Below are 14,112 nucleotides of genomic sequence, written 5' to 3' on the forward strand. Positions count from 1 at the left end.
TAATTTGACCAAGTAAGTAATGATGTTGGTCTTTGACTTTGACTTAACTTGAATTAAGACCTATTCTTAGTCATATTCTTCACAGCAGTCAACACTCACATTTTCTAAGCCCAGGTTTCATTGTGTTCTCTCCACCATGTTCCACACTGTAGCGGTAAGCAGAAGAACAGACAGTCATTGAGGGATACACCTGAACTCACACTGGACACACACACACACACACACACACACACACACACACACACACACACACTGGACACACACACTGGACACACACACTGGACACACACACTGGACACACACACTGGACACACACACTGGACACACACACTGGACACACACACTGGACACACACTGGATACACACTGGATACACACACACACACACACACACACGCGCACAGCAAATAACTTAATGCGTTGGTAAGACAGCGTGTGTTTCCAGTGTCTGTGTGTGTCCACTGTGTGTGTGTGTGTGTCCAGTGTGTTTGTTTGTGTTTCCAGTGTGTGTTTGTGTCCAGAGTATGTGTGTGTCTATGACACACTGGAAACACACTGGAAACACTGGACACACACTCACACATAGTCAGCATATAACTTTGTCCAAGTGGTGGTCAGAATGTTTGTCTTAACTTGCCTGATAAGTCAAACATGTCTGATATGAACATTGACATAAACCCTCTACATACTTGAGTTTCTCCAGTCTGCAGTGTGGATCCTCCAGTCCAGCAGAGAGCAGTCTGACTCCTGAGTATCCTGGGTGATTGTAGCTCAGGTCCAGCTCTCTCAGGTGTGAGGGGTTTGACCTCAGAGCTGAGACCAGAGAAGCACAGCCTTCCTCTGTGACTAGACAGCCTGACAGCCTGCAAAGAGTCGAATCATATTAAAATCACACTGATATTCTTTGGTGGTGAAAATAGTGGCAGTATAAATTTTTCTAAATATTCAGATACATCAGTGTCCTGAAACCTGCCATATCTATTCATAAATTAATGAATGTATCATTATTATAAATTATCAAAGTATTGCTTTCAGATAGAAACATGTATAGTACAAATATTTGAGTAGACTGACCAGACCAGTTTAAAAAGCAGTATCAGTCAAGAGACAGACAGTGAGGTATCAGATGTAGATTGTCTTGAGTATACAGTCCACACCATATCTATAATGACAGTGAAGCTAACATTTTAAATGTGACTTTATACTCCAACATTTTGGATTTAAGATCAAATGTTTCATTTGAGGTGACAGTATATAATGTCACCTTTTATTTGAGGGTATTTTAATACAAATCTGTTTCATGTTTAGAAATTAAAGCACTTTATGTATCTTGTCCCCCCATTTGAAGTATAAGTATAAGTATTCTGACAAATTTTTACGTAGTCAAAAGTTTAGTATTTGGTCCCATATTCTTTGAAAAGAATTACTAAATCAAGCCTGTGACTGCCATGATCGAGAAAGATCATGAATGAATCATGAATAATAATCAGTGAGAGCGTTACAGAGGCTACAACAAAACATGCTAACCTCTCACCATTACCAATAACAGAGGCTACAACAAAACATGCTAACCTCTCACCATTACCAATAACAGAGACTACAACAAAACATGCTAACCTCTCACCATTAACACAAAAAAATAGGAGACATTCTGTTATGTCGCTTAATATGAAACATTGTATCTCAAATCCAAAATGCTGGAGCATAGCACCAAATGTAAAACTGTAAGCTTCACTGTCCAAACACATATGGTGTGGACTATGTGTGTCTGGTAAACACATGTGGATCTGATGAACAGTTATCACTTGTTGACCAACTACAGGAATACTTACCTCAGAGTCTCCAGTTTACAGTGGGGATTCCCCAGTCCAGCAGAGAGCAGCTTCACTCCTGAATCCTTCAGGTCATTGTTACTCAGATCTAGCTCTCTCAGGTGTGAGGGGTTTGAACTGAGAACTGAGGCCAACACTTTACAGGATGTGTCTGTGAGTTTACAGCCAGTGAGTCTGCCAACACAGAAGAAATACAATGACAGACAGGTTGTATTAAAATGTTACGCTTAGCTTTCCCTGCTTACACTGTAACCTGTGCACAAATAAATGTGTTTTGTTTGACCTCAGAGCTGAGACCTGAGAAGCACAGCCTTCCTCTGTGACTAGACAGCCTGACAGCCTGCAAAGAGTCAAATTATATTAAAATCACACTGCTATTCTTTGGTGGTGAAAATAGTGGCAGTATATATTTTTTCTAAATGTTCAGATACATCAGTGTTGTAACGATAGTCTCTGTCGTCCTCCTCATCGGACCAATATGCAGAGTGGTTCGTGCTCATGATGATTTATTAAAACCGAAAACTGAACACAAATAAAAAAACAATAAACGAAGTGTGGAGAAAACACTAACACGGTAGACAAACACCCACAAAACACACGTGAAACCCAGGCTGCCTAAGTATGATTCCCAATCAGGGACAACGATTGACAGCTGCCTCTGATTGAGAATCATACCAGGCCGAACACACAAAAACCCCAACAAAATATCACACATCGACAACCCACCCAACTCACGCCCTGACCAACTAAATAAATACAAGACAAAGGAAAACAGGTCAGGAACGTGACAAGTTTCCTGAAACCTGCCATATCTACACATAAATGAATGTATAATTATTAGAAATTACAAATTATCAAAGTATTGCTTGTAGAGAAAAAAATGTATTGTACGAATATTTGAGTAGACTGACCAGACCAGTTTAAAAAGCAGTATCAGTCAAAAGACAGACAGTGAGGTATCAGATTTAGATTGTATTGAGTATACAGTCCACACCATATCTATTTTGACAGTGAAGCTAACATTTTAAATGTGGCTCTATACTCCAACATTTTGGATTTCAGATCAAATGTTTCATATGAGGTGACAGTATATAATGTCACCTTTTATTTGAGGGTATTTTAATACATATCTGTTTCACCATTTAGAAAAATAAAAGCACTTTATGTATCTAGTCCCCCTATTTGAAGAAGTCATAAGTATTCTGACCAATTCACTTATAGTGTATTAAAGTAGTCAAAAGTTTAGTATTTGGTCCCATATTCTTTGAACACGATGACTAAATCAAGCCTGTGACTGCCATGATTGAGAAAGATCATGAATTATAATGAGTGAGAGAGTTACAGAGACTACAACAAAACATACTAACCTCCCACCATTAACCTCAAGTTAAAGGTAACATTCTGTACTGTTGCCTAATATGAAACATTCTATCTCAAATCCAAAATGCTGGAGCATAGCACCAAATGTAAAACTGTAAGCTTCACTGTCCAAACACATATGTTGTGGACTATGTGTGCCTGGTAAACACATGTGGATCTGGTGAACAGTTATCACTTGTTGACCAACTACAGGAATACTGACCTCAGAGTCTCCAGTTTACAGTGGGGATTCCCCAGTCCAGCAGAGAGCAGCTTCACTCCTGAATCCTTCAGGTCAGTGTTACTCAGATCCAGCTCTCTCAGGTGTGAGGGGTTTGACTCCAGAGCTGAGACCAGAGAAGCACAGCCTTCCTCTGTGACTCCACAGCCTGACAGCCTGCAAAGAGTCGAATCATATTAAAATCACACTGCTATTCTTTGGTGGTGAAAATAGTGGCAGTGAATTTTTTCAAAACGTTCAGATATATCAGAGTCCTGAAACCTGCCATATCTATTCATAAATTAATGTATCATTATTAGAAATGACAAATTTTCAAATTATTGCTTGTAGATACAAACATTTATTGTAGAAATATTTGAGTAGACTGACCAGACCAGTTTAAAAAGCAGTATCAGTCAAAAGACAGACAGTGGGGTATCAGATTTAGATTGTATTGAGTATACAGCCATATCTATTTTATTTTTATTTTATAAACAGCAACGACTATGTTCTTGTTGAACAACGTTTACTCCACCGTATTACCACAATGACCAGCACCCTGCATCCCACTGCTGGCTTTTCTCTGAGGGTAAGCAGGGTTGGTCCTGGTCCCTGGATGAGAGATCAGATACTGCTGGAAGTGGTGTTGGAGGGCCAGTAGGACGCACTCTTTCCTCTAGTCTAAAAAAATATCCCAATACCCCAGTGCAGTGATTGGGTGCTGTTTTTCAGATGGGATGTTAAACTGGTGTCCTGACTCTCTGAGGTCATTAAAGATCCCATGGCACTTATTGTGAGAGTAGGGGTGTTAACCCCGGTGTCCTGGCTAAATTCCCAATCTGTCCCTCATACCATCACGGTCACCTAATCATCCCAGCATATAATTAGCTCATTCATCCCCTCCTCTCCCCTGTAACTTTTCCCAAGGTTGTTGCTGCAAATGAGAATGTGTTCTCATTCAATATCCCTGGTAAAATAATGGTTAAATAAAAATACATGGTTACCATGACACTCAGGCCAGGTCCATCAACACTGACACTCCCAGGCGTACTAATAACAGAGTGATATCACCGTAGTAACAGAAATATAGGGAGACTTAAAACATGAATTTAACAATCTCCCACTTTTCTTTAAAGACAAATAAAACAACAACATAATGAAATGTCCCAAGTATTATTTAAGTTCCTCATTACAAATGGGTTGTGTGACTAAGTTTATATTTGTATTATTACTCTACTTAACACCCATCCCGGATCCGGGGGCATCCTCATCAGTAAAAGCTGACTAGCATAGCCTAGCATAGCGCCACAAGTAAATAATAGCATATAAATATCATGAAATCACAAGTCCAATATAGCAAATGAAAGATAAACATCTTGTGAATCCAGCCATCATTTCCGATTTTTAAAATGTTTTACAGCGAAAACACAATATGTATTTCTATTAGCTAACCACAATAGCAAAAGACATATTTTCACCATGTTTCTACCGCATAGGTAGCTATCACAAAACCGACCAAATATAGATATAATTAGTCACTAACCGAGAAACAACTTCATCAGATGACAGTCGTATAACATGTTATACAATAAATGTATGTTTTATTCGAAAATGTGCATATTTGAGGTATAAATCATAGTTTTACATTGCAGCTACCATCAAAAATATCACCAAAGCAGCCAGAATAATTACAGAGAGCAACGTGAAATACCTAAATACTCATCATAAAACATTTATGAAAAATACATGGTGTACAGCAAATGAAAGATAAACATCTTGTGAATCCAGGAAATATTTCCGATTTTTTAAGTGTTTTACAGCGAAAACACAATATAGCATTATATTAGCTTACCACAATAGCCAAACACACAAATGCATTTATTAGCAGCAAAAGGTAGCTATCGCAAAAACCAGCAAAAGATATACAATTAATCACTAACCTTGGACAACTTCATCAGATGGCAGTCTTATAACATCAGGTTATACAATACACCTATGTTTTGTTCGAAAATTTGCATATTTAGAGCTGCAAACCGTGGTTACACATTGTGAAAATGTAGCAACATTTCCCCAGAATGTCAGGAGATATTTTGGACACTCACCTAATCTGACCAAAGAACTCATCATAAACTTTACTAAAAAATACATGTTGGACAGCAAATGAAAGATACACTGGTTCTTAATGCAACCGCCGTGTTAGATTTTTTTAAATAACTTTACCATAACAAACAGCTTGCGTTATGGCGAGACAGCGCCCGCAAAAACGGCAGAGAATAGGAATAACATTTTCCACAGAAATACGAAATAACATCATAAATTGTTCTTAATTATGTTGACCTTCCATCAGAATCTTGTACAAGGAGTCCTAGGTCGAGAATAAATCGTTGTTTGGTTTTAGAATGTCCTTTTCTCCTGTCGAAATCTTGCCACAATGCTAGCCAATGTTGATGACGTTCCCAGTTTCTCGACGCAAAGAACGGAAAACTCCAAAAGTCCAAATAAACTGATGAAACTCGGTTGAAAAAACCCCTACTTTATGATGTTTTTCTAATATGTATCAAATAAAAACAGAGCCGGAGATATCCGCCGTGTATACCGAACGCTTTTCAGAAGCCAATGTCGAGCTCCGCCTTGCGCCTTGGTAGACAAAGGAAATTCCTGACCTCCCACTCCAAAGGCTCTTGTTCGACCTCAGATCAAGCTAGACACCCCATTCCACCTTCCACTGCCTGTTGACATCTAGTGGAAGACGTATGAAGTGCATGCATATCGATAAATATTAGGCAATTGAATAGGCAGGCCCTGGAACAGAGCATCGTTTTCAGATTTTTCACTTCCTGTCTGGAAGTTTGCTGCAAAATGAGTTCTGTTTTACTCACAGATATAATTCAAACAGTTTTAGAAACTTGAGAGTGTTTTCTATCCAATAGTAATAATAATATGCATATTGTACGATCTAGAATAGAGTACGAGGCAGATTAATTTGGGCACGATTTTTTCCAAAGTGAAAACAGCGCCCCCCTATTGACAAGAAGTTTAAAGACAAATAAAACAACTAAATAACGAAATGTCCCAAGTATAATTCAAGTTCCTCATTACAAATGGGTTGTTTGACTCAGTTTATATTTGTATTAGTCAAGCTGCCAATTTCCATTACTGAGTGTCTTTAGGAGCACAAGACCGGATGCTCCCTTTTTAGTCAGACAGTCAGCAAGCTGCTCCTTTGTGGTCGACCAGGAAAACAGCTTTGAGGTGTGGAATCACAGTTGTAGCAAAGGTCTGTGAGCGGCCCCAGATGAAGTCATCAACATGACAGGCAAGTACTCCAGTCAAGCCAATAGAAAACTGCAGGATCCACTTGTGACATTTTTCCACCTGTACTCAGCATTGTTGCCTTGACTTTGCTGTACCAGTAGAGTGATGCACCTGCCAGGCCAGACACACACCTTGTTAGTTTCCACAGTGTTCCTTCACTCTTAGCTTCAGGCGGAGGTCAGATGTGAATGTCCCTTGATGCTCTGTTCCCTGAAAAATGCAGATTTGATGTCTATGGAATTAAGTTTTCATTGTTTCTGGCAGATCAAAGTCAGCAGCAATCTGAGTGACTCTGAGGCGCATGTCGGTGAGTCTTTTGGGAGTTGTTTAGCAGCCAGCTCCTCTAAACCTCTAGCCACTAGATGAGTCTTTTGGGAGTTGTTTAGTAGCCAGCTCCTCTAAACCTCTAGCCAGTAGATGAGTCGTTTGGGAGTTGTTCAGCAGCCAGCTCCTCTAAACCTCTAGCCACTAGATGAGTCCTTTGGGAGTTGTTTAGCAGCCAGCTCCTCTAAACCTCTAGCCACTAGATGAGTCCTTTGGGAGTTGTTTAGCAGCCAGCTCCTCTAAACCTCTAGCCACTAGATTAGTCTTTTGGGAGTTGTTTAGCAGCCAGCTCCTCTAAACCTCTAGCCACTAGATGAGTCTTTTGGGAGTTGTTTAGCAGCCAGCTCCTCTAAACCTCTAGCCAATAGATGAGTCTTTTGGGAGTTGTTTAGCAGCCAGCTCCTCTAAACCTCTAGCCACTAGATGAGTCTTTTGGGAGTTGTTTAGCAGCCAGCTCCTCTAAACCTCTAGCAACTAGATGAGTCGTTTGGGAGTTGTTTAGCAGCCAGCTCCTCTTAATCTCTATCCACTAGATGAGTCTTTTGGGAGTTGTTTAGCAGCCAGCTCCTCTAAACCTCTAGCCACTAGACGTTATGGTGAAAATTACAAGATAATGTTATAATATTTTAATTGCATCAAATGGTTGTTTTCTGCAACAGAATAAGGGGTTGTTAGAACGCTCATCTGTGTTCTACTGAGGAAGGGCCTCTGGGAGATTTAACACTGACAGGAGATTCATGACGTCTTTTGGGTGATGAAACCTGAAGAGACCGCATTCCAGAGCATGAGTTAATGTTTCTGTTCTATTCGGTACCAGGGAGAGATGACCCCAGGGCCAGACCTTGGTCTCTACACAATGAGAACAGTTTTTACAGCAGATACTGTCTGCTGTGAATTATAGGTATCTTTCATACACATCTTAACCTTGTGTCCCATTCCATACATCTGTCCTGTGTCATGTAAACTGAAGGAGGATGGACTTTGCTATAAAATGCTGTTGCTCAAACCAGCTAGTTGAGTTCTCAGTGATCACCTCCAGGGGTGATTACTGACCAGCTGGTTGAGTTCTCAGTGATCATCTCCAGGGGTGATTGCCGACCAGCTGGTTGAGTTCTCAGTGATCACCTCCAGGGGTGATTGCCGACCAGCTGGTTGAGTTCTCAGTGATCACCTCCAGGGGTGATTACTGACCAGCTGGTTGAGTTCTCAGTGATCACCTCCAGGGGTGATTACTGACCAGCTGGTTGAGTTCTCAGTGACAGTGAGGTATCAGATTTAGATTGTATTGAGTATACAGTCCACACCATATCTATTTTGACAGTGAAGCTAACATTTTAAATTTGACTTTATAATCCAACATTTTGGATTTAAGATCAAATGTTTCATTTGAGGTGACAGTATATAATGTCACCTTTTATTTGAGGGTATTTTAATACAAATCTGTTTCATGTTTAGAAATTAAAGCACTTTATGTATCTTGTCCCCCCATTTGAAGAAGTCATAAGTATTCTGACAAATTTTTAAGTAGTCAAAAGTTTAGTATTTGGTCCCATATTCTTTGAAAACAATTACTAAATCAAGCCTGTGACTGCGATGATCGAGAAAGAACTTGAATGAATCATGAATAATAATGAGTGAGAGCGTTACAGAGGCTACAACAAAACATGCTAACCTCTCACCATTACCAATAACAGAGGCTACAACAAAACATGCTAACTTCTCACCATTACCAATAACAGAGACTACAACAAAACATGCTAACCTCTCACCATTAACACAAAAAAATAGGAGACATTCTGTTATGTCGCTTAATATGAAACATTCTCTCTCAAATCCAAAATGCTGGAGCATAGCACCAAATGTAAAACTATAATCTTCACTGTCCAAACACATATGGTGAGGACTATGTGTGCCTGGTAAACACATGTGGATCTGGTGAACAGTTATCACTTGTTGACCAACTACAGGAATACTGACCTCAGAGTCTCCAGTTTACAGTGGGGATTCTCCAGTCCAGCAGAGAGCAGCTTCACTCCTGAATTCTTCAGGTCAGTGTTACTCAGATCCAGCTCTCTCAGGTGTGAGGGGTTTGACCTCAGAGCTGAGACCAGAGAAGCACAGCCTTCCTCTGTGACTCCACAGCCTGACAGCCTGCAAAGAGTCGAATCATATTAAAATCACACTGCTATTCTTTGGTGGTGAAAATAGTGGCAGTGAATTTTTTCAAAACGTTCAGATATATCAGAGTCCTGAAACCTGCCATATCTATTCATAAATTAATGTATCATTATTAGAAATGACAAATTTTCGAATTATTGCTTGTAGATACAAACATTTATTGTAGAAATATTTGAGTAGACTGACCAGACCAGTTTAAAAAGCAGTATCAGTCAAAAGACAGACAGTGGGGTATCAGATTTAGATTGTATTGAGTATACAGCCATATCTATTTTATTTTTATTTTATAAACAGCAACGACTATGTTCTTGTTGAACAACGTTTACTCCACCGTATTACCACAATGACCAGCACCCTGCATCCCACTGCTGGCTTTTCTCTGAGGCTAAGCAGGGTTGGTCCTGGTCCCTGGATGAGAGACCAGATGCTGCTGGAAGTGGTGTTGGAGGGCCAGTAGGAGGCACTCTTTCCTCTAGTCTAAAAAAATATCCCAATACCCCAGGGCAGTGATTGGGTGCTGTTTTTCGGATGGGATGTTAAACTGGTGTCCTGACTCTCTGAGGTCATTAAAGATCCCATGGCACTTATTGTGAGAGTAGGGGTGTTAACCCCGGTGTCCTGGCTAAATTCCCAATCTGTCCCTCATACCATCACGGTCACCTAATCATCCCAGCATACAATTAGCTCATTCATCCCCTCCTCTCCCCTGTAACTTTTCCCAAGGTTGTTGCTGCAAATGAGAATGTGTTCTCATTCAATATCCCTGGTAAAATAATGGTTAAATAAAAATACATGGTTACCATGACACTCAGGCCAGGTCCATCAACACTGACACTCCCAGGCATACTAATAACAGAGTGATATCACCGTAGTAACAGAAATATAGGGAGACTTAAAACATGAATTTAACAATCTCCCACTTTTCTTTAAAGACAAATAAAACAACAACATAATGAAATGTCCCAAGTATTATTTAAGTTCCTCATTACAAATGGGTTGTGTGACTAAGTTTATATTTGTATTATTACTCTACTTAACACCCATCCCGGATCCGGGGGCATCCTCATCAGTAAAAGCTGACTAGCATAGCCTAGCATAGCGCCACAAGTAAATAATAGCATATAAATATCATGAAATCACAAGTCCAATATAGCAAATGAAAGATAAACATCTTGTGAATCCAGCCATCATTTCCGATTTTTAAAATGTTTTACAGCGAAAACACAATATGTATTTCTATTAGCTAACCACAATAGCAAAAGACATATTTTCACCATGTTTCTACCGCATAGGTAGCTATCACAAAACCGACCAAATATAGATATAATTAGTCACTAACCGAGAAACAACTTCATCAGATGACAGTCGTATAACATGTTATACAATAAATGTATGTTTTATTCGAAAATGTGCATATTTGAGGTATAAATCATAGTTTTACATTGCAGCTACCATCAAAAATATCACCAAAGCAGCCAGAATAATTACAGAGAGCAACGTGAAATACCTAAATACTCATCATAAAACATTTATGAAAAATACATGGTGTACAGCAAATGAAAGATAAACATCTTGTGAATCCAGGCAATATTTCCGATTTTTTAAGTGTTTTACAGCGAAAACACAATATAGCATTATATTAGCTTACCACAATAGCCAAACACACAAATGCATTTATTTGCAGCAAAAGGTAGCTATCGCAAAAACCAGCAAAAGATATAAAATTAATCACTAACCTTGGACAACTTCATCAGATGGCAGTCTTATAACATCAGGTTATACAATACACTTATGTTTTGTTCGAAAATTTGCATATTTAGAGCTGCAAACCGTGGTTATACATTGTGAAAATGTAGCAACATTTCCCCAGAATGTCAGGAGATATTTTGGACACTCACCTAATCTGACCAAAGAACTCATCATAAACTTTACTAAAAAATACATGTTGGACAGCAAATGAAAGATACACTGGTTCTTAATGCAACCGCCGTGTTAGATTTTTAAAAATAACTTTACCATAACAAACAGCTTGCGTTATGGCGAGACAGCGCCCGCAAAAACGGCAGAGAATAGGAATAACATTTTCCACAGAAATACGAAATAACATCATAAATTGTTCTTAATTATGTTGAGCTTCCATCAGAATCTTGTACAAGGAGTCCTAGGTCGAGAATAAATCGTTGTTTGGTTTTAGAATGTCCTTTTCTCCTGTCGAATTCTTGGCACAATGCTAGCCAATGTTGATGACGTTCCCAGTTTCTCGACGCAAAGAACGGAAAACTCCAAAAGTCCAAATAAACGTTGAATAAACTGATGAAACTCGGTTGAAAAAAAAACTACTTTATGATGTTTTTCTAATATGTATCAAATAAAAACAGAGCCGGAGATATCCGCCGTGTATACCGAACGCTTTTCAGAAGCCAATGTCGAGCTCCGCCTTGCGCCTTGGTAGACAAAGGAAATTCCTGACCTCCCACTCCAAAGGCTCTTGTTCGACCTCAGATCAAGCTAGACACCCCATTCCACCTTCCACTGCCTGTTGACATCTAGTGGAAGACGTATGAAGTGCATGCATATCGATAAATATTAGGCAATTGAATAGGCAGGCCCTGGAACAGAGCATCGTTTTCAGATTTTTCACTTCCTGTCTGGAAGTTTGCTGCAAAATGAGTTCTGTTTTACTCACAGATATAATTCAAACAGTTTTAGAAACTTGAGAGTGTTTTCTATCCAATAGTAATAATAATATGCATATTGTACGATCTAGAATAGAGTAGGAGGCAGATTAATTTGGGCACGATTTTTTCCAAAGTGAAAACAGCGCCCCCCTATTGACAAGAAGTTTAAAGACAAATAAAACAACTAAATAACGAAATGTCCCAAGTATAATTCAAGTTCCTCATTACAAATGGGTTGTTTGACTCAGTTTATATTTGTATTAGTCAAGCTGCCAATTTCCATTACTGAGTGTCTTTAGGAGCACAAGACCGGATGCTCCCTTTTTAGTCAGACAGTCAGCAAGCTGCTCCTTTGTGGTCGACCAGGAAAACAGCTTTGAGGTGTGGAATCACAGTTGTAGCAAAGGTCTGTGAGCCACCCCAGATGAAGTCATCAACATGACAGGCAAGTACTCCAGTCAAGCCAATAGAAAACTGCAGGATCCACTTGTGACATTTCTCCACCTGTACTCAGCATTGTTGCCTTGACTTTGCTGTACCAGTAGAGTGATGCACCTGCCAGGCCAGACACACACCTTGTTAGTTTCCACAGTGTTCCTTCACTCTTAGCTTCAGGCGGAGGTCAGATGTGAATGTCCCTTGATGCTCTGTTCCCTGAAAAATGCAGATTTGATGTCTATGGAATTAAGTTTTCATTGTTTCTGGCAGATCAAAGTCAGCAGCAATCTGAGTGACTCTGAGGCGCATGTCGGTGAGTCTTTTGGGAGTTGTTTAGCAGCCAGCTCCTCTAAACCTCTAGCCACTAGATGAGTCTTTTGGGAGTTGTTTAGCAGCCAGCTCCTCTAAACCTCTAGCCACTAGATGAGTCTTTTGGGAGTTGTTTAGCAGACAGCTCCTCTAAACCTCTAGCCACTAGATGAGTCTTTTGGGAGTTGTTTAACAGCCAGCTCCTCTAAACCTCTAGCCACTAGATGAGTCTTTTGGGAGTTGTTTAGCAGCCAGCTCCTCTAAACCTCTAGCCACTAGATTAGTCTTTTGGGAGTTGTTCAGCAGCCAGCTCCTCTAAACCTCTAGCCACTAGGTGAGTCGTTTGGGAGTTGTTTAGCAGCCAGCTCCTCTAAACCTCTAGCCACTAGATGAGTCTTTTGGGAGTTGTTTAGCAGCCAGCTCCTCTAAACCTCTAGCCACTAGATGAGTCTTTTGGGAGTTGTTTAGCAGCCAGCTCCTCTAAACCTCTAGATGAGTCTTTTGGGAGTTGTTTAGAAGACAGCTCCTCTAAACCTCTAGCCACTAGATGAGTCTTTTGGGAGTTGTTTAGCAGCCAGCTCCTCTAAACCTCTAGCCACTAGATGAGTCTTTTGGGAGTTGTTTAGCAGCCAGCTCCTCTAAACCTCTAGATGAGTCTTTTGGGAGTTGTTTAGAAGACAGCTCCTCTAAACCTCTAGCCACTAGATGAGTCTTTTGGGAGTTGTTTAGCAGCCAGCTCCTCTAAACCTCTAGATGAGTCTTTTGGGAGTTGTTTAGAAGACAGCTCCTCTAAACCTCTAGCCACTAGATGAGTCTTTTGGGAGTTGTTTAGCAGCCAGCTCCTCTAAACCTCTAGCCACTAGATGAGTCTTTTGGGAGTTGTTTAGCAGCCAGCTCCTCTAAACCTCTAGCCACTAGATGAGTCTTTTGGGAGTTGTTTAGCAGCCAGCTCCTCTAAACCTCTAGCCACTAGATGAGTCTTTTGGGAGTTGTTTAGTAGCCAGCTCCTCTAAACCTCTAGCCACTAGATGAGTCTTTTGGGAGTTGTTTAGCAGCCAGCTCCTCTAAACCTCTAGCCACTAGACGTTATGGTGAAAATTACAAGATAATGTTATAATATTTTAATTGCATCAAATGGTTGTTTTATGCAACAGAATAAGGGGTTGTTAGAACGCTCATCTGTGTTCAACTGAGGATGGGCCTCTGGGAGATTTAACACTGACAGGAGATTCATGACGTCTTTTGGGTGATGAAACCTGAAGAGACCGCATTCCAGAGCATGAGTTAATGTTTCTGTTCTATTCGGTACCAGGGAGAGATGACCCCAGGGCCAGACCTTGGTCTCTACACAATGAGAACAGTTTTTCCAGCAAATACTGTCTGCTGTGAATTATAGGTATCTTTCATACACATCTTAACCTTGTGACCCATTCCATACATCTGTCCTGTGTCATGTAAAC

General features: G+C 40.1%; 2 protein-coding genes and 1 long non-coding RNA gene across 3 annotated transcripts in view; all 3 read right to left on the reverse strand.

Annotated features, from left to right (window-relative positions):
• The window catches only part of LOC139569930 (uncharacterized), an 823,452-nt gene that overhangs the window by 742,367 nt on the left and 66,973 nt on the right, over positions 1 to 14,112 (reverse strand). The gene's annotated exons all lie outside the window — the stretch shown is intronic.
• The window catches only part of LOC139539816 (NLR family CARD domain-containing protein 3-like), a 446,707-nt gene that overhangs the window by 356,310 nt on the left and 76,285 nt on the right, over positions 1 to 14,112 (reverse strand). The gene's annotated exons all lie outside the window — the stretch shown is intronic.
• Positions 1 to 14,112, reverse strand: part of LOC139567977 (NACHT, LRR and PYD domains-containing protein 12-like) — a 55,038-nt gene that overhangs the window by 1,662 nt on the left and 39,264 nt on the right. The window contains exons 7-11 of the mRNA XM_071389656.1: positions 9,027 to 9,200; positions 3,414 to 3,587; positions 1,832 to 2,005; positions 689 to 862; positions 100 to 146 (exon numbers count right to left, since the gene is read on the reverse strand). Of these exons, the coding sequence (XP_071245757.1) occupies positions 100 to 146; positions 689 to 862; positions 1,832 to 2,005; positions 3,414 to 3,587; positions 9,027 to 9,200 (743 nt within the window). The remainder of the gene's footprint in view (positions 1 to 99; positions 147 to 688; positions 863 to 1,831; positions 2,006 to 3,413; positions 3,588 to 9,026; positions 9,201 to 14,112) is intronic.

Source organism: Salvelinus alpinus, chromosome 1 (genome assembly GCF_045679555.1).
Source record: "Salvelinus alpinus chromosome 1, SLU_Salpinus.1, whole genome shotgun sequence".
Classification (NCBI taxonomy): Eukaryota; Metazoa; Chordata; class Actinopteri; order Salmoniformes; family Salmonidae; genus Salvelinus; species Salvelinus alpinus.